The 22,581-nt window shown below is 30.3% G+C and overlaps 1 protein-coding gene across 2 annotated transcripts in view; it reads left to right on the top strand.

The window, feature by feature from the left end:
• LOC130898085 (protein trachealess) overlaps window positions 1–22,581 on the top strand; it is a 67,801-nt gene that overhangs the window by 8,850 nt on the left and 36,370 nt on the right. For both annotated transcript variants that reach the window (XM_057807136.1, XM_057807140.1), the window contains exon 2: window positions 12,544–12,782. In XM_057807136.1, the coding sequence (XP_057663119.1) occupies window positions 12,544–12,782 (239 nt within the window). The remainder of the gene's footprint in view (window positions 1–12,543; window positions 12,783–22,581) is intronic.

Genomic DNA, 22,581 nt, shown 5'->3' with positions numbered 1-22,581 from the left:
GTTCTATAGCTTTTATAAATTCATTTTGAGGTATTGCTGCATATTCTTTAATTTTGTCCCATTTTTTCATTAATATACTTTTCACAATGGCGATAGGAATATTTGTATATATAAAAAAAATTTTGATACTTCTAATTTTTTCTTTGAAATCCCATGTGTCTATGATATAGTATTTGTTTTGATACAAAATTTTTTTCAAAATATTTTTCAAATAATTAGATAATGGTATGAGAGGAGTTTGAATACTTGAAACAATCGGTCGAAGGTGAATGTCAGGTTTGTGGAGCTTTGGTAAACCATATATTTTAGGGGCTAAGACATTGTGAATTATTTTTCAATTTTTTTGCGTTGTTCTTCCCAAGATCGGATCAGATCATTATATTGTTTTTGATAAGAATTCGTAGGGTCTTGTTTAATTTTTTTCTTATCTTATCGCTTAATAATTTCATCACTTTATTATTATTTTTATTTATGAACTCTTTGGTTTTAATTATATTCTCAGGTTTGATATTGTTTTGTTGTCTTTTGTTTTTCATAAAGATAAAGACTTAAAGAAAAGTCGAAACGTCAAAATTTATCTTTCTTTTAAAAATTATAAAAAAAACATCAAGAACATTTAGATGCATTAATATATCAAATGGTCTAAGAAATAAGAAATGAAGATATTTATTTATTTTGAAGGGTCTATTTCGCGTTTAGTTTACTACTAGTGGTAACGAAGTATTTTTTATTAAAAATGGATTTGTTTTTTGTAGCAAAATTTTATTATTACTTTCAAGATGTTTGTGTGAAATTGTAACTAATATAGATATGTTTTCAAAATTTGTTAATTAATTCAATTGATAATTAATTATCTAGCAAACATTTGACTTTACTGGCACACCGATATATGTCCGTAATATTGTTATTTCCACTGACAAAAATCTATAGGAATTCATGAAACTCTGTATAGCGTAAACCCACCACAATGTCGGGAATTTTACGAGTAACATATAAACCTTGAAAAATCCGACATTGTCTGGAATGTATTCCATCAAGAAGTAGAAAAAAATAAATTCAACAACCAAAAAGGATTCCGTTGTTGATGATGATGTCAATGTCGGTAAAAGAGGACCATTCACCAGAGTGCTGACTGGCAGCCACGAGTAACTGGCTTTATGGTTCTCGGTACGTGGGACCGTGTCGTGCTAATGATTGTAAGTCCTCAGGGACTGTGGAAGGCCATTCGGACCGATATAGAGGAAGGAAAACCGTTAGGAAATTGAACGTATATACGTCAAGAGCAAAATAACTTTTATTATCGAATCTGATCATCGAGGAAATAGGTAGTAATCTTACCTGATTTTTGTAAGATCTAGTCGTAAGTATACGGTTATATTAATTGGAAAATTTTAATGTTTATTGACAACAAACTCAATCTCATGGGGTATTAATCAATATTAATGAATTTTAGCTACAAAAATATTTGAAAAATGATTTTGCAGTGGTTGCAACTTCAAACTATTCTAACTCTATAGGCTCACAGACAATTTTTGTTCTAGCCTTTATTAAAAAAAAATATACGTATTAGGTTATATACATACACAATTCATCTAATTTTCATTTCATTGCTCAAAATAAATGAGTTTTGATTATTCTGATTTCCTAATAATTTGATCACTGAAAATGATTATTCTGGAATATAATAATTGTTGGTCACAAAATATTAGTCTAAGATTTCATAAAATATCCTGAATATATATGTAAGTTTATCCATTTCACAGTAAATTCACACCAACTGTATGCCCTTACTACTAGAATTCCAGAAGAAAGAAGAATTTGATATGAAGGGTCGAAGTTGGCCCTCCCTAGGGAACATGTCTTTTTAAAAAAGGTGTCGTCAGGTACAAAGCAGCCTCAGCGGTGGCGATAAGGGGAAATACTTATTGCTTATATTATATCTCAAAACTTGGTACTCCAGTCTTTCTTTCGAAATAACAAAAATATAAAATGGAAACGAATTTATCTGGCACGCGAATTTTGATAGTTGATTTATTTGGTTATTTCATGTTTACCATTTGAATTGCACAAATTTAATCGGTTAGAAGTCAATATCAAAATAATCAACATTAATCGATTATTAACTAATACGCTAATTTGTCCAAATATTAGCAACTATATTGAGTTGTTAGCTCCAAAATACTTATTCAAATGGATATCGTCCAGTACGAGCTTCAATAAATTAAAAATTCCTCGGCGGAGAAATTGGAACTATACAATAACCAGTTCTAAAGCCTATAGATTCTTGAAAAAGAGATATTCCCTAAACCTATTCGTAGATCAAAAGATGTACTAGTTCATATTCACGTTGCTATGTCATTATGAACGCAAACATGGTAATCCATTGAAGTATTTTTTGGCATTTTTTTGTTACTTTTTTAAAATCAATAATTAAATTGAAACATATTCGTATGATTCAATTGTGTGTAGCTATTTGATTCATATTCGGAGAGGTTTGATGTCTTTTTTTAGAATAATATAACAAAATAAGGCATGTATTCGCCACTTAACATTATTATCAAATAAAGAAAGGAATATTGTGGAACATGTCTACTGGCGGAGTCTTGTAACTTGGTACTTTTGGAGAAATTGTTGAATAAAGGTTTTGCTTGTATTAACAGTAGCTATTTAAAAAACTATAACTGCTTCAACTTTTGCAAAAAGCTAATTGCAATCAATTGCGATCATTTAGTGATGTCCAAAAATTTGTTAAGCGGGTTCAACATGAATTATTTGAAAATAGAGCAACATATTACCAAAGATGGAAATAGGTGCTCTATATTGATCGGAAAAAACGATCGATATGTTTGGACAAAACCGGTGTATTATAGCCCACGCTAAAACCTGACTTGCATAAAAAAGGACATTCTTCACCTAAAAAAAAAACTGCACCAATTAGGATGGGAAGCTCTCCTGCATCCTGTATATTCACTTAAATCAATTCATCCTATTATAATTTATTTCATTTATGCACGATTTTCTTCTTAGAAAACAATCCAATAATTAGGGCACAAACATTTGACAGAAGAGGGCTAAAGATGCTATCTGAGCATTAGGCATGAGACAATTTTGATTAAATTGTTTTGTTTTATTGTAAAACATTGTAAAAACGACATTAATTATCACTACAACCGATAGTATCAATTATACTGAATATATTAAGTGAGAGTTTTCAAATATTGTAATTTTTATTTCGTGGATTGTTGGATTTTTTTGTGTCGGGTGTTTCACTTTGCAACGTTTGAGTCTTTTCATAGTACCTGTTGGTGTATGTAGTTTTATACGTGTAATGGATCGTTCTATGCACAACGGAGAAACATTTTTCTGAACTTTTACCGAACAAACTTAGTAGTGAGACGTTTCCTCTAATATACATTTTGTCCAACGAATATGAGCATTTTCGCCGTTTCTCACTCCGAAAAACATGCCTTATTAACAGTCATTTCTTAGTGATAGTCTCTCGTAGAATTTGAAAATTCTATATCAATAACAAATTTTTTTCTGATCCCAATTAAATGGCTGCTTTTACTATTTGTAAATTTCAAGCCAGTTGACAAACCTTTTATAAATATATATACGAAGAGCATTTTTCATCATTATATCTTGCCAATTTGTTCTATTTATCCCTGTATTATACAAAAATATTTCTCTCCTTTTCTATTTTATGTATCGTTTCGTCTCTTTCAATTTTTCGCCTCTATTAATGTCTACTGAAAGTAATGTATCTTTTTTGTGAATAAAATATGCACGTTTCTTCCAATTTTCTTTTAAAATATATTCTTGTACAAATTCAATACATCAAACCATTTCGTCTGAATTATTCGAAATAAGTGATTTTGCAAGAATTAGTATGGAAGTAATAATTTTTTTTATGTCATGTTCATTGTATCGGACGGGTTGAAACTTCTTATAAAGTAAACTTTATTTGAATAGAGTAATAAATTTTTCTTATCACGAAATTCTGGAATTTGGAGTGGATGCTAAAAAAGCCTAGTTTTTTTATTATTATCAGAACTACAAAAATGATCAATCTCATGAAAAGTCAATCCAAGTGTATCAAATTACAAACATTTACAAACGCAGAAAATCTGCAATACCATGAGAGAGAGAGAGCGTATTAAACAAATTTTAAATTTCTAACACAAATTTTTGTTTCTCTACAAAATTAATGATAAAACAACGACGCCATTGGTGAGAGCAATAGGTCGTGGTGTAAAGGCGTCGGCGACGCCTAGACTATAGAAGGCTCGTTCTGATGGATAACCTAATAATCGTTGTACGGAGGGGCAGCTACTCCCTCAGGAGCGAAATGATGGTTGGTTCAAGTAGCATGGACCAACTTCAAGCAATTTTCCGAAAGTTCACGTTAATTTTGTTTTCGTTGCTGGATGCTCCTCAGACGTGTTGAGTGGGTAGTAAATAAAAATAATATTGATTTCTTATTTGTTATTAAATGTCATTAGACATGTGTATTCTGCTAAAAACTATTTATTTATACTATGTTTGTTTATAATAGGAGCGATACTAGGCCGAAGTTAATTTCTTATGTGAAAATAGAAGAAATTATTTTTCTATAGCAATTTGCAAATTGTCAGTGTCAACATCATATTTTGACAAAGACTTAAAGAAAAGTCGAAACGTCAAAATTTATCTTTCTTTTAAAAAATGTGTGTATTCATTCGCGATTAGTAATTGCGATGAAATAGAAATTTTGAAAAGCTTTGATTCATGTGGTTTTGCGGAAATGAACAAGCGATTGAAATAGTCACAAGGGACTCCAAACTGGCGAATAGAGTCATATCAACGAATTCAGCACAATTTCACATGTTTTCATTTTATTTTAGCACCGTTCCCTCACGAGGAGCTATTCTCAATATAATCGCATCACGGTCACCCCACATAAAGCCTAAAAAACTATAAGGATTGATTGTAAAGAAAGCCGCCATTAACAGAATCGGATTAGGATATATTTTAAAACAATAATTAGCTCATAGTTTCGATATTATTTCAATATGTAGAATCATTTCTGAAGGAGGATATAGGTATTATATGATAGTTCTAGCACAGCGTTTGAGATCAGTCAGATAATAAAGATCACTGAATCTCAAAGATGTTGCTTAAATATCGTGTGTAATAGGAAAAATACGTGTAAGAATATGAAGACAAGGTTTTAAAAAAGGTGGAAAAACTGGGCTAGTAGTATGAATGTAAATAGTGCCAACCCTATCACAAGTTTTCTTACATAAATCCTTATTTAGTACTATGTAGCATAGCTATTAACAATCATCCACCTTAAGCTGTTAACAACTATAGTTCAGTGAAAATCACAATCACACAATCAATTTCTATTATAGAAAATGAAAAATTAATAAAATAACTGGAAAATGTTTTTCCATGATACTGATAGATTTTTCTTTCTCCTGTGTCTTGGCATTTGCCTATGTGACTGCGTGGCTAAAGAATATTCTGTCACATTTCTAAAGAACGTCCTAGAATATTATGAAACTATGCATTGAATATAACATGGCATACGGCAGGTGAGAAGAGGGGGCTAAGAAAAGTTACCAAGTGAATTTCAGATCATAATACATCAAAATAAACATTAGAAACTTATGAAATTTGATTTTTGTTATAATAAATAAATTGAACACCAATATGTAACAATACTCTTTCATCAATTACCATCAATTATTGATTTATAAATACAATATATATTCTATGAAAGACACGTTTTCTGTATGCGTTTCCTGTTGACCGATTAAACACCTTTCTTTTTGTTGGTCTTTCCATCTTCCATTTGGATTTATCAAACCTCCAGTGGCTTTGTCCATTGTGAGTCCCCAGAGACCCGATTCGACAATTTAACCAAAGAATTGTTTCTGTCGGCAATCGCGTTTGCTCAATTTACGGTCCAAACTTGAAGATCTTTTGAAATAAAATAAAAACGAATTAAATAGAGGGTGGTTTCGATTTGGCGGTCTACAGGCTTGTAGTATTGATGGTTATATAAAAATCTATATGAAAGAATATGAAGCTCATTCATTTAACCGATAATAAATATCAGTGGTATTTAATATTGAAATGGTATAATTGTCCTTTAAATACTTTGAAACTAGTTGTTTATCTTGTCTTGACTGACATTGATTTTCAAAACACAATAAATTTAATATTGAGGGACCAACAACTGTTTCGGTATCCTGCAGATTTTAAAATCCAATTATACAAAACAGCAAAGGGAGTTAAAATCGTAAATTTTGCTGTAATGGAATAAATTACGGGATAGTTTATAATGCAAATATTAACAACAAACGAAAACTAGCTCAAAGTAAATAAATCTATTTTCACTGCAGTCACATTTATAGTAACGTAATATAAATGATTAAAATGGTTGAAACCTACTGATAAAAAAATAAAAACAGCAGCAAAAAACCCTACAGAACTAGAAAAAATGTTGGGTAACTTACGTTAAAGAACAAAATAAAGACATTGTCGATGTTATACAGATAATGAATAAATAACAGGTGGGCTCATAGCATAGAAAAAAACCTTTTTACATGGAATTTCTTTTTCTATTCAATATTGTTGCATTTAAGGGTGATAAAATGATTAAAACGGTCATATTATTTTTCGATACAATTTTTATAATATCATTGTCTTGATGAAACAATACTTTTTTTTTATTCAATTGAGGCCATTCTAAGTTAGTCGATGAATATTTTATATACGGCTTTCCACGCTGCTTAATCGTGGAATTCACTCAACTGACTGTCAATTGGGCTCTGGTGTGGAATGATAGAGACATGTTTCATACATGGTCACATTTAGATGCAATAGTCAGGTATATTAGAATTGAACAGCTCCGAACACGGTTCAGAATTATCAATTCGTTGTTGTTTTTGGTCGATTGCTCGAGCACCCACTTTGGACAGAGCTTTCGCTTACCATATTATATTAATTCACGATATGTCCAGCACGTTACTTTGATATATTTAAAACCTCAGCTATCTTAATTAGCTTCAATTTACAGCTATACGAAATTATTTAGTGCACCTTTATGTTTTCGTCGGCGACAGCCTTTTTGGTGTGTCCACTACGTGAATCTTTCTCAGTGCTCATTTCGATTTGTTTAAACGATTTCTCGATAGTTGATTTTCCTGGGGAAAAGTTTTTATTGTTTATTAAGCCACGCTTTGACTTCAAAAATATTTTTTGTTAAAAAGCAAGACAGGTAATTCCGAGTTATCTATTTTTTCAAACCAACAAAAGTTGCTTCACTCAAAATGTTACTATAAATCATATTATGATAGCTAAACAAAAGTTGCTTCACTCAACATGTTAAATCATATTACAATAGCTAAATTTATACACGTATCTTTTGAAACTTAGGGCGAACTGAAAATCATATGGATTTTATATTAGTAGTGCCACCTATGTGTCCGCCTAACAACTTTTAAGCCCATCTAATAAAATAGTTCGCTTCAACGAAATCAGATTCATGCTTTACCAAAAGAGATTCAGTTACACCTTTTTTTGCTAATAAAACTATGTTGATAGAATCTTTCACATCAAAGTTTATCACCGGATCTTCATTCTTCTCGACTCCTCCTCTACTTCCCTTTGGTGTTTTTAAAACACGGCGCAAGTCAAGTTTTCCATAAATTTCGCGTTCTTCATATAGTATAGACAAAATGAGATTTTCCGTAGCAGCAATGTACCTACGTAATTCTTCAAATAATCTGTTCTGAAAAAATTTCTTGAGATCATAAGAGAGATAGCATGAATGTATATTTGGATTTGCCATGATGGTTTTAACAACACAGGCGTCTAACGAACTTCAATTATCACATATCGTCTATTGACACAATAGACAAAGTTTTTCAGGACTTCATAAAAATAAATCTATTGAAACACTTTCACTTGATAGAGCGATACTCATATTAATTAAATATTTCAGATTGTTATGAGAATCTCATTTCTCTTATCCATACCTCCACTTTCCGTGCCCACTTCTTGGTCCTTGATGTCGATACTAAGTGAAATAATCTTTCTTTTCTTCTTAAACTTTTTTACCATATTTGGGCCTCGTAATACATCAAGACGCATTGAACTAGTTTTCTAATTTTTAATTTATCTAATGTACACCAGAAGGCAACTTTCCTGCGTCATTCCAAACGTTGTTTTTTCGTTTAATCTCAATGGATAACGCATTATTAATAACTATCATTAATTTTGTTTGCATATTTGTTGGCTTATTGCTTTATAGTTTTATAAATTAGTTAAATTAAAGCTATTCAGCTACAACCAATAAGCATTAATTTTTGCCTATGAAAAAAATCATTCATCTACGCTGAACTTCTTGGATCTCATTACTTAAAAATGTGAATGTTGAAATAATTAACGCTATTTTCTAGGAAAAAAGCGTTAATACAGTTGGTAAAGGTGAGCTATGTAGTCTTTTATCCACGATAACGGCAAACGCAGTTGAAATCAGTGTTCCCCAGGGCATGTTGTGAGTGAAAAGAAGCTGAAATTTAGATTCAACGTATGGGACAATGGTCCCAAAGGATGAATAAAGTAAAAAGTAACGAACTAAGGTCGGATTAGGACAGACCATAATGGGAATACATACACTTTGACTATACTATATAAGAAAAGTAATCAGTTATAAAAGATGCATTTTATAGGAACGTGTCTTCACGTATAGTCTATTTCAAATTAATTGCCATTTTATTTCCCATAACCATTTAAAGAGTTCTTTACAATTATGAAGCATGTTACTATAAAGGAAAATGGTCATTTGTATAATAAAATACTAAAAGAGCAGTATTACATTCATCAAAAATATTAGTGGAGATTTGAAACTAAGTTTTTGTAGAATATAAAATGAATCATGAAATTTTTTCAGGAATTTGGAAATACTGCTTTCAAACAAAATACTCTTGAAATAATATCTACTCAACTTGTTTATTATATAATAAAAAATTGAATAATTATTACAGGAAAAAAGTTTGTTCAGGAACTATAGAAAAATTTCATAATTATATTCTAAATAATGAAAACAAAATATACTTTTTGAACATTTTTCATCTTGGTTGGAGTCCACCAACCACTTTGTAAAAAATACTCAAGGAAGGAAATGAAAGTCAAACGAATAGAGGTTTCTCTATAAACATGATACCATACTCATATAATATTTAAATATTCTAGTATGAATAGCTGTGAGCCGACTAGTACTAATTGTTTCATATTTCATGCTATCCTTGTATTTTCGGTTGCCTATAAGGGTTACTTATCGTAGATTGAATGCATATTAGCATATTTTTCATAGAAATAATTAGTAATTTAGATAGAAAATTTGAATTATGTAACCTTTCCTTCAAAATAACATTAGGTAGGTACTATTTAGTTTGATAATAAAATAGTGATAATGAATTTAAAAATACACATAAATTTAATTTGATGTTGATCAAAAACAGTGCATAAAAAAATTCAAACATGATCATATTTCTTTAAATAATACCGTATTATTTTTGATTTAGAGTGGAATTAATAAAAACTATGATACCCACAAAGTGAAAACAATTATATCTGTTGACCATCGTATGTTATTCTTAAGTGCTTGTGATGAAAATAAAAAACGCCATCTTATAGTAAAAAAATTATAACAGGTTGATACACGTATATGCTTAAGAGTAACTTGATGATGTCATTTCAAAGAGTACTTTAGGAAGGCTTAGGAAGAAGTTTTGTATTAAGGTAAAATCACATCTAGTATAAGTTGCGTTTTCAGGTAGAGTTTCCGAACATATAGTAATTTTTTTGGAGGAATTCGTCACTAGAATTGGTTAATACCTAATTGTAATTATAATCACCGAACGGATAAATTATGGAATGAAATTATTATCTAGTAAACAGAAGAATTGTTGCCAAAATGACTAAAAAGGTGAATTTTTGTATCACCGATGAAATTTGGTGATGTTTTTCTTTTCTAAATAGAACTGGATGTCATGTAATACCTCAATAAATTTTTAAAATTTAATGTATTGGCAGTGGAATCGCTTTTTAGTGCCTAACAGACTGAACTGTCATCCACTTGATGTTCGACAGCAGTGAATACACGTCAATCAGCTCACATTTTGACATTACAAAAAATTCAAACTGATCTATTACTATTAATATAACTAAATGAAAAAAATGTCGAATTTTAAAAAATAATCATATTTTTTAGCCGTGTAACTAAACGCCGCACTTATAACCTATTCTGCTCGCCTAAATTTCAAATATTTTCGCAAGTATTTTTGATTATGGGCGATTTCGATAAAAAAATATAATACATAATCTTTTTGTCACTTGCCTAGTTAGTTCTTCAGCCTCGTGACAAATAGGATAACTTTAGTGCCTTGATACATATATAACTATAATACTTTCAAATTCAACAAAATCACCTTCATTATTCTAATAAATTATGCGGTTGAGGCTAAACAAATTTATGAATAAAGTTTATTCCACACTAAATGTTTTTTCACACCAGGAAAATCTGTGGACACGTTAATTAAGTACAAGTGCTGAGTAATAAGACTCAATTCATGTCTAAATATACTCCTCAATTCCTATGAAGTTTGTGTTATATTTACTTGCACCTTTGATTCTGTATAACCCTATGTATGTAGGTAATTCTAGAGATGATAGATCTGCCGACGTTGCTAGTCATTCTATATAACCTCGCATTAATTTAAAAATTGTCTAGGACTAACTGCTGCTAGGCTCCGTTCTTTTGAAAATAGTTATTTTCATGAGGTAAATTTGAATTATCGGTATTTAGTAACCAAAAAGCGGACTAATGTTTTCCTATTAGATTTTCTTTGAAGAAAAAAAGGCCAATAATTATATCATTTATCGCTACGCATACATTCATCGGGGTTACATAGATCTTTTGTACATACTTAAAGGAATCTGTTAATCATATAGAGTTAATAATAAAGATGGAGAGAGCGAGGTATCGGAGCTTGTTCAAGAGGGCCCGAACTGCTGATAGATAGAGAAAGAACTTCGATATATCTCCGTTCTCTCTATCTTTAAGATTAACTCCTATGGTTAGTCCTCGTTGAATTATTGATGTAGTTGAATTTTGTAGGAATGGAGTTTAAAAAACGCATTATCATTTATTAAGTTAACTCCAGCATCACCACTATGGGCATTATCCTGAACATTCCATGAAAAATAACATTGTCATCAATTTCAGGATACCCATCATTAAAAAAACGTTTAACATGTCCAGTTTTTCTTTCCATTTCACTCACAGTTGATTAGGTCTCTCTGGATAATTCATACTGAACAAATTACATCCCTCTTGCTTCGTTCTGATTTTATACCCTCATCTACTCAGGATTGAAATTTCAGTGCTTTGTCTTTTACGTATGTTAGTTAAACCAGAAATTATTTCACACAATGATAATATTAATTCCAGCTTTCAGTATTGACATTTATCATACAATTATATCGATTAATGCAAATGACAACATCAAAGAAATTAAATTTCTCTTTTGCAGAAAAGCATAGAAACTTATTTTTATTGAGATTGTTTTATAATATCGATGATCTATATACCCTGTATAAATAAACTATCCATAAAAATTATGGCATCACTCATTATTTTTTAAATATTTTAAATGTGTTTCCTGTTTTTCGAATTTTATTATTATTACGAATTAAAACACTAATAGATACGCCTTTTGCTACATTTATTTTATATCAGTTCAATTAACAGAGGACAAAAAGTTTGATTTACCAAAACATAGAAAATATCAAAAAAATTGTACAAAACATCTATACATAAAAATGAAGGAAGCAGCCAACAGATCTGTTTGCTGCCTTCGAGCAGTGGTATGCCTAATTCTTAACGCCGTTAACCTCGAATAACGATCATCTAGTACCGAAGTTACACTTCCGCGGCCTTGTCTGGGTCTTCTGGTTAGCTGCCCTGTTTCTTGATAGCGAATAACAACTCTGGATATGGTGCTTTGTTGAACTCCAATTACCTCGGCGACGTATCTTTGATTGCAGCCATTTTGTAAGAGCGCGATGATTCTAGCGGCTTCTTCATTCATCACATGTCTTGTAAAACGTTGAGGCATATCCATTATCAACAAAATAAATTTAAATTTTCACTATACAATAACATAATTTGCTTAGAAAGTTCTCAATCTCAATGCATTCTCCAAGACAGAAATGATTTACTCGAGCATTTTTGCTTCCAAAAAAATTTGTAAAGAAATTGTGATATTTTTTTGCCCATGATAAGAAACCAGAAATATCTATTAAGTTGATACATATACAGATTGTCCCAAAAAACTAAAATTAAGTAATAAAAATATCCTAGAATACCAGTGATGCGATAATTTTTGTGGGGTGATTATTTATGAGTGTAAATGCAAATAGAACAAACACTACACATATGAATATTGTTAAATTTCAGTTTTATATAATCATTAAATTTTTTTATAGTATCTTGGAGCTACGGAAAGAAAAAAGTCGGGACGCAGCACGATCACGTCGAGGGAAGGAAAATTACGAATTCTACGAATTGGCAAAAATGCTTCCTCTCCCCGCCGCGATCACCACTCAATTAGATAAGGCTAGCATTATAAGACTGACCATTTCATATCTCAAATTAAGGGATTTCTCAGGACACGGCGAACCGCCATGGAATAGGGATGGACCGCCTCCGAACAAATCACTAAAAAGTAGGTACCGATCATTTTTAAGTCAAATATGTTGCATGAAATTCTTTGGAAAATAGTAATTTGCTATTAGTCTATTAAAATGAGAATTCAAATTACCATCCAAAAGGCGAATCTATTTATTTTAATATAAGTGAATTTCAACATATAAAAATAATTAAAATTTATGTAATATAATAATATCGTCAAAGTTTGGAAAAGGCTCTGTTTTTCTTTGGAGCAGAATATCCTTGAGAGTCGAATAGAATTAGTACCGATAGATAGCGGATCGTTATCTGCTGATAGATAGGTACTGACAGATATTTAGAGACATTTAAGATCAACATGTTGTTTCCGATAATGCACGACCCCACATATAACATGTTTGGAATTATCTGTATAGAAAAGCTGAATATCTAATTCTGCTACAAGCTATCTTGCAGAACACAATTACTGCGTAAGATAATTTATATCAAGATTACTTCAGAACATTGATAGCAAGTATGCCACAATGCTGTAGCTATGTTATAGTCAGAAAAAACTAATTTCATTCATTTATTTTTATTTTCTAGGTATACATGTTTCCAGTTTGATTCTGATAGTGAATTTATTTATGAAATAAATAAAATAAAGGTACTATTTTTCATATGCTCTGTATTTTCTGTCGTCAATATTAATTACAGACTAATTAGTACATACAAGGTGGCCCATTAGTGTGTGGAAGTGCAATAACTTACTTGAGATAAAATATACAAAGAAAATTTTTATATAAAAGTTGTTATATTTGCACAGATACACATTTCTAAAATATTTTGAGATATATACGGTGTTTAGCCTAAGCATGACAACATGAAGTAAAGTTTTTTCTAAATAGCACACACTATATATTTGTTTACCATCGAATTCAGCGTAAAGTTCTGCATCTATCCTTGTCTTTTCGCATAAATTGTGACGTTGCCAAGTTGAACTGAAAATATGAAGATTTGGCGAAAAATGCTGCCTAGTAAACTTTACTAGTGAGAAAGAAGTAACTAAACTTGTTTGGTAAGTACGAAGGTAAAGGATGGATGGAATGTCTGAACAGAATAGAAGTTTCGTTTGGAGTTCGGGGTGTTATTTAGATAAGCATTAATCTAGGAGATTTCAATTAGCAAAAACTTAATTTTTTCAAATGGAACATCTAGTATATTATTTTACCATCTTATAAAACTATTTTATCCCTTCAAATTATATCGTCTCATAATTTACACTCTAAAATTGACTACAAAACTCAAAATAAACAAATTAAACAAAAATAACTAACAACAAATAGAAAAGAACTAAAAACTTAAGAAAACTATTTTATTAAATGTTCAAAATGACCACCATTTACTTCCATACAATAATTCATGCGATGTAATATATTGACATCAGCAGTTAAGAAAACCTCCTTAATTTTAGTCTTCATGTCTTCCTTAGTAGTCGCGGGTGTTTTGTACACTTGTTCAATGACGTAACCCCACCAAAAAAATCCATTTTTGTAAGGTTCGGTGAACGAGATGGCCTTTTATGGGGTCCTCCTTTACCTATCCATCGTCCGGGAAATTCATTATTCATGAGCAGGTAATTGCTGAAGTAGTTGAGGTAATTCATTTTGTAAGAAATTTAAATAAACTTGGCCATTAACAGTCCCGTCAAAGAAATATGGGCCTATGACAAGATTCCCAATAATTCCACCCCATTCATTTAATGACCACCTTGTTTGACTGATAGTCCGTATACAATGCGGTTGATCTGTTGCATAATAATGGAAATTGTGTCTATTAACAAACCCATTTTTATGAAATGTTGCTTCATCGGCAAATAATACAAAATTGAAAAAATCTCTGTTTTTCTGAATTTGTTCTCGAGCCCACTCACAAAAGGTTAACCTCTTTTCATAATCAATATCATTTGTTTTGTTATTTTCAGTCATCTCGAGATATGAGGATCTTCCGTAACTTTTAACATCACGTCATCTCGTTGTCCTGCGACATTGAATTCTTCAACCTTCCGCTTTTTTCGTAAACCACACTACCAGTTCTGGTAAATCGTTAAAGCAAATTTTTCAATGTCTCTTTTCTTTGTAATACACTAGTAAAGATTTATTCATTATATCACCAGAATAATTCGAAAAAGAGAAACATACATTTTTGAAAAACTATTCATTCAATGAAAAAATTGACAGACTCTTGAACCGAATTTATATAAATCAAGCAATAATCAATGTATTAAAAAATTAAGATTAAAGTGAATAATTATGAAGAGTCTTATGTACTTAAAACTACCAGTTATTAAACCACTTTCCGCATAAATTTCACATTAACCTTAGTAGGTACGTAGGTAGCTATTACTATACAAAGTGTCCCAACGAAAACGAATCGGAAGGAAAGTATTTTGACAATAAAAGCTGAAAAATGCCATATATATTCATGAGAAAAACAATTTTTTATGCAGAAAGTTCAGCCCAAACTTTATTCTCGTAAACTGGGGAAAATAACCAAATTTTTGATATTTATTGAAGAGGTTAGATTGCTTTTTATTTATGAAATTTTGAAAATTTGGGTACTTGGTGTCATAAAAATGATTGAAGTGAGAATTGTCATAAAAGATACTATTACATTATCAACGTATCTTTGACAACTACTCTAGTTCTCACTGGCAAGTTTATCTTATCTAAAAACTATATATATGCAGATGGGATCATTCAAAGAGGTCGCTTTTCCTAATCACCGTTTACTCAGCGGCAGGATGGATAATAAAAAATATTGAAAAGAATTTATGGAAAACGTTTAAAGGGCACGGAGCAGACTTTTTACTATAATCAAATAGGATATATATCGCCCCCGAATTGATCCCGTATCAAATCCAAAGAGTATGCAATCTGGCTCATTTGACATGCCATAGATTTTGTAGCAGTCAACTCATGGCTAGAATATAGAAAACCTGCTAGAAATGTTTGTTCTTATAAATCATGTTCTATATCGTAATACAATTTCTCCAGAATTTGCCTTAAGCCCTTATAATATGTGGTTAATTGGCTGCGTAGATACAAGAGAGATTGAAGACATCTTGGTTTCAGTCAACCCTTCTTTCGATGGTCTACTTTTTTCTTCCGCAAACAGTAAACAACTCAGCCCTTGTTATTGTTGTTCTCTTTTCTCAGTTATATATATATATATATATATATATATATATATATATATATATATATATATTTCTTAGACCTTTTAATATGTTTATGTTTCTAAATATTATTTTTTTTGATAATTTTTCAAAAGAAAGATAACAATTGACGTTTCGCCTTTTTTTGTGTCTTTATCAAAATATGATATTGACACTAACAATGACAATTTGCGTATTCATATTGATCATCATGAATATCAACATAAGAATAAAATCACTAGAACTTTCTAATAAGAAAAATTAATTTTTCCTTAGTCCTTACATCTCAATATATAGCAGTTATCAATTAGATTACTTATAGTTTTATTAGAATTTAGAAAATAGAGTTATAAATTTTACTTGAGTTATTGACTTTTTTATCATTTATAGCTTCTTCATTCTTATGAATGTGAATCATTTCTCTCTTTTTTGTGTATTAGATTCCATTTCAAAAATTTTTGAGTCTATATAATTGAATTTATATTTTTTTGATATTTCATGGTTCGTTAATGCAGTTCTATTTTTTATCGTATTGATGACCTCTTAGTCTATTTTCTAAAATTGAGATGTCTGCCCTATGTAGACAGCCTCCAAATTAGTACAAGGCACCTGATATATTATATTACTTCTTTTGTTTTTTAGTGTTTTAGATTTTAATTTAAGGAAAAATTTATATAATGTATTATGTTCTTTATGACTTATCATATTTATTGAAATAATTCGGAAAAGTCCTTGTTTATATGGTAACGAAAAATATTATGTTTTGATGTTTAGTTTCTATTTTGTTTTTAAATTGATTGTAGTATCTGTTTATTCTTTTCTTGAATATGTTATTTATCATTTTTTCCGGATAATTATTTTCGTTCAATGCAGTTTTTGCTTTTTGAATAGCTAAGCATTTAAATTCAGGATCTGATAGTTGGATAGATCTATCAGCCAAACTTATTATCACTGATCTTTTTTAGGACATAGGATGACATGAATTGAGGTTCAAATATTCTGAGAACTAAGTTGGTTCCTTATACCATTCCGTTTTTATGTTATTAATAATTTTATATAATGTGAAATCAAGAAAATGGATTTTATTATTTTGTTCGATTTCGATTGTGAATTGTGAGTTTTTTATGATAGGAATTTAATGTTTTATTTATGTTTTCAATTTGATTCTTTGGTACGGCTAAGGACAGTTTCCTCGATATCTTCCATTACTAATTGTGCTATAACACTTGAAATAGAAACTCCCATAGCACAACCATCAATTTGTTTGTATATTTCATTTTTATAATTAAAGTACGTTGTTATAAGTGTGAGTTTTATAGCTTTTATAAATTCGTTTTGAGATATTTCTGTAAATTCTTAAATTTTGTCCCATTTTTTCATTAATATATTTTCCACAATGGTAATAAGAATATGTGTATAGGTTTAAAGAAACCACGGAAACCAAGAAACCATTTGTTTTGGTATAAAATTTTTTTCAAATAATTAGATAATGGGCTAAGAGGAGCTGTGCAGCTTTGGTAAACCATATATTTTAGTGGGTAAGGCATTGTGAGTTTTCAACTTTTAGTTCTATGTTAATATTCATGATGAAGGTGATCTATTGATCAATATAAATGCGCAAATTGTCAATATCATGTTTTGATAAAGGCTTACAGAAAAGTCGAAATGTCAATTTTTATCTTTCTTTTCAAAAATTATAAAAAAAAACTAATTTTGAAACAGAAGAAACCTAAAATCAAGAATAATTAGAAGAGTACTTGTGTCGAAATAGCACAGCATTGAACTTTATCGCTAGAAAAAATTTCTCACTAGAAGACAAATGTATGTGTGAAATAGAATTTAGTGGCCCGCCTTCTCCATCACCAAGCGCTGAGCGGCCTGATATCGGATAAAACCGCAACAAATTCGTAATTTTCGAAATAGATAAAATAAGTTTTTACTCATTGAAAAAGTATAGCTCATTTAGAACATGATACCAGACCAAATTTCAATTTCATTCCCTTCGAATTGTGAATTGTTTTTAATCTGATCTCATCTGTACTTAAAAAGTTCTAGACGATGTTATTTGTTCTAACCGAATTGACGCTATCCGATAATATAAGCATTAACCACTTTACACAACATATCGACAAATTTCAATTTTATTATTAGTGCGAATTTCACATATTTCTTCACTATGATTGATGCACTAACTTAGAAGAAGGACTTTTTTCGCTACAAATAAGTCGGAAAGTTGCATATTTTTGAGTTTATTTCCTCAAAAACCATGGAATTTTGGAAAATAAATAAAATATGTATGTATTATGATAATTATATTGGTAATATCGCTTGATATCTATTTATAGCGGCTCACCTGGCACTAAACAGAAAATAAAACATAAAAAGCCTTTTCTTGTATCGACCGGGCTCAAAAGGAAGTATTTTGTACCTTTTCCTCGGCGCCATGCCAATTTTCAGTTCAACTGAGGCTTATCCATTCTTCGTCTATTTTACTTTACGTTATTAAACTTTATTCAGTGAATTAATATTTGTTATTATTTATACGGTTAATATTTTTCACACACGATAAACGGTATGAATGGAGTCATTATAAACAATCAGATAGAAAACCAAACGAGAACTGTCGCCATTACAAAGTTTCAAATCCATTTAGACTTCCCATAATTAAAAATTAATCTCTGTTATTGAATAAATGCGCCAAAATATTGATTTTGAATTTTTTTATGTTTAAAAACAGGTTGGTTGCAGTCATCGAAGAAATAATACTTGTATAATCGATATCAAGTTCTCAGGTTCTTACTCACCAATAGGAAATATTTAAAATCAAAAAAGAGCGAATTACAAATTCTCATACGACATTTAATCAATCGATGATTCAATCAAACAGAAAGTTCGCAGATAATCCAGAAGTAGAAGAAAAAATAGTAAAATTTAACGATCCCATATTAAACAGATATTGTCCTAACTCATTGAAAATTGTTGCCAAGACACATCGTTTTGTTAAAAGCAAGAAAAAAGTTTGATTAAAAACTATAGGATATCTTTTTTTTGCAAATATTTAGGGAAACAATGTTTCCCTAAATATTTCCACAATAAGAATAAAAACATTAACGTGGATGATTTGTGTTAAAAAAAAATTGAAAACTGTAAAAAACCGCGTAATGTTACTTAAGTATAGGTTAACGTTATTATTTATTCATCTTAATTAGTACAACCAAATGTTTATGTGTGTTCGAAATATCTCATATATTTTATAGCAGTACAGTATATTTTGATTTTTTTTCTTTATTGCATATTACAGTAACCCTGCAATAATGAATAGGGACAAGTAAACTTCAATACAATATGACATGTATGTTGATTGAAAGTGTGTCATCCCACTAACTGTGTCTCGTTGTTCCAGCCCCTCAACATGTAAATCTAATAATGAACCCCTCTGGTAAATTTGTAAATCTAATTCTGGGCTGTTCCCGGCTGAGAGTGATAAAATTAGCTCTTGCTTATTGTAAACCAAACTTGGAAAATTTGCCGACGTAATTCGGTAGTTGCGGCTGGGGTGGTTACTGTTTCTTGCTGAAGACGTAACGTAAAGGTCGGGTTTAAGGGTATTTTAAATTTCAAAGTATTCAATAATGGAATAAATTTATACTAATATCCATGTGATAAAAGAATTCAGGACGTTCATATGCTTTAACATTATGATGACAAATAAACATTCAGAAGTTATAAAAGTAGAATTTTCAATTCTGAAGGCATGCCATAAAAGCTGTCTACAGGAATATAATTTGAATACTTATATTAATATTTTAATTCGAGTCATTTTAATGCCACATGCGATAGGAACACCTGATTTGATCAGGATCCGACATTACAGAATCCTCTAGAGGTGAGGATAGAAAAGACAATGCCACTTTGTTTTCCTACATCATTTCATGAAAGAAATTTTAGCATAGTACTCTCACGACTTTCGTACTTGTACCGAATTCCGTATCCTCTACCGATTGGAAAATGGTGCATGTAAGAGAGGGGTTAGAAAAAAAAAGAAAATTTGATAGAAGTTCAAAAGACTTTTGGTCAATACTTCATCGGTTTCGGCGTTATTCTGAGGCTAATTGAATTGCAAATCAAACTCATGAAACCAGATTCGTCTCCAGTTTTTTTATTGTTTTCACTCGTTCAAAATTGTACAATTGCTTCGTAAGACATAGACGTTTTAGGGACTATCTATCATCACGTACAACGATTATTTTCAATTATTGTTTTTCTTCTATCAAAAGATATAAATAAATCCTATTATCACCCTTTTCAAATTATCAATGTCCGGTGGTTATTAGACTACATTAATCGGACTATAACCAAAGATTTTATTGAGCTAACATGAATCAATTGATCGATAATTAACGTCTTTACTCAATTATTTTTTTTTTCAATCACTTGAATACCGCCTTCCCTGTGAAAATTATTTGTTCAATACGTCACTGGCTTTAGTTGGTTGTTACCGAAATAATTATGAGAATTAAAATGAACGCGAACAATCTTATACTTCAGATTAACTAATGAATTGACATTGATCCAGAGGGTTAGCTGTGGGGTTTTTGTTTCAGCTCTCAAATCAAATTTGCTTAGCGTTTTCGTTAACTTCATCAAATAAATTATGACATTTAATACCATATTTTTTAAAGAGGGATCAAGATTTATTTGCTTTTTACATATTTTGATCGTAATTGCTATAGAATTAAATTCGAATTGAATATTAGATGATTGTTTTAATTATTGGTAGGTATAGAATAATGAGATAATAGTGAATTCCTGATTATTGTAACTGCTAACAATAATTTATCTTGAAAGGAAAGAATGTTTAGGCCAACAGTATCCCTGAAAAAAACGCTACAAAACTGCCATAAATCCTTTCCCTTTGTATGGGTTAATTTTAGTGTAGATATGGAAAAATGAAATGGAAAAATGAATAGGCGGCAAATAAAGAGCTTTCATATATATATTTTAATGTCCACTCAACTGTTATTTCGGAAGATAAGGGATATAATGAACGAAAAAAGGCACTAAAGAAGGAGAACAAAATAGATATTTCTATTTTTAATACAATTGAAAAGAATTCGTCAGTGCTAAATGGTCTTGGCTTGCAATAACGGCATTATTACTAAAATTAAGCTCGAGATTAAGAAGATGAGGAGATGACTCATAACTAAAAGAATTAGAGAACAATGCGATCATAGAAGCTTCACATGGAAAATAAAAACTGAAATGAGACAAAAATACAAATACTCAAATTAGGAAAATATTTAGTTATATCCCAGTAGTATAAATAATTAACACATATTTCTTATGCCACAGTATGATTCCGATAAATATTTTTCATTATCATTCCTCTTTAGGTGATTTAAAGGATTGACGCACCTTCTCAATCAAATATTCCTATGTAGTGGCATCAACCAAGGCCGTGCAGGATAGTACAAAGTCTGTAGGGGAAAAAGGCATTGATTTCTCCTGATATTTTTTAGGAGAAACCCTAATTCTTCTATTAACTAAACATAAGAATAATTCATTCAAGAATAAATCACTTGTCAGTGAAATATGAAACCAGTATTAAAAATTATTAACTACAGGTACCTTTACCCCGGAATTGCAACAGACCAGCTTCTCTGTAGGGATGCTGAAAACTCAACACTTCCATTGTACTCGAATATGTCCAGCACTTGCATGGATAAACCTAATAAGATTAGTGAAGTCGATTAATAAGCTCAGTATTTTATCATTAGAATCTGTTTTGAATTCAATTTTCATTTGGTTTCTTCTGTATTTTGACAGTTATCTAAGTTTATAGCCAACATCTTCCACTTTCAAATTATTAATGGAATCAGCACTTATTATTAATCATTTTCACTACAGCATAGTATTCACATACCTACATTCTCAATAAATAAATAATACTTGTTCACGTATGTGCTCTATTACACACATATTACAAATACTATGGAAAAGGTAAACTATGGAGAATATACTTATTGAGAATTTTCGAAGACATTTAATTTCTGTACCTAAAGGTTCACTAATTTCTTTTGCTTTGAATGATTATAAATCTAATGAAATATTGTGTTTCTCTGCTAACATCAAAATCAGATATTAATTATACAATTTTAAAAATAAAAAGTTACCTACATCTAAACACATTCCATAAATTCCTGTTTTTTTCTCTTACCACCAAATTCGATTCATGGTCGATTACCAGAATATTTTTCAACAGTAGTTAAGGTGTAAAACCACAAGATGTAGTCCCTCTGCAGTTGATGGTAATAAAGCGAATTGGGGGTTCTAATCAAATTAGCTCACAAATAATACTGACCAGTGAACAGAGTGGCATCCAGAATAGTTGCACCAGATACGTATATTAACTGAGAAAAATATATTAGTATTAGTTTGTTGTGAATTTCATTCTAAAATAAATATGGAAATACATTCATTTTTAATTAAAGAAATATTACGTTTTTATTCTTAGCTTTTCTCTGAAGTGAATTCTGCTTTACATTTTCTTCATATGATAATATCTGTTATTTTTCATGATTAACGATAAAAATAACAATTGTCTCATAAAAATCGGATGCATATAAATTGTAATCTGAGT

Source organism: Diorhabda carinulata, chromosome 1, assembly GCF_026250575.1.
Source record: "Diorhabda carinulata isolate Delta chromosome 1, icDioCari1.1, whole genome shotgun sequence".
Lineage (NCBI taxonomy): Eukaryota > Metazoa > Arthropoda > Insecta > Coleoptera > Chrysomelidae > Diorhabda > Diorhabda carinulata.
The sequence above is the reverse complement of the archived record's forward strand: the minus strand, read 5'-3'. Positions and strand labels throughout refer to the sequence as shown.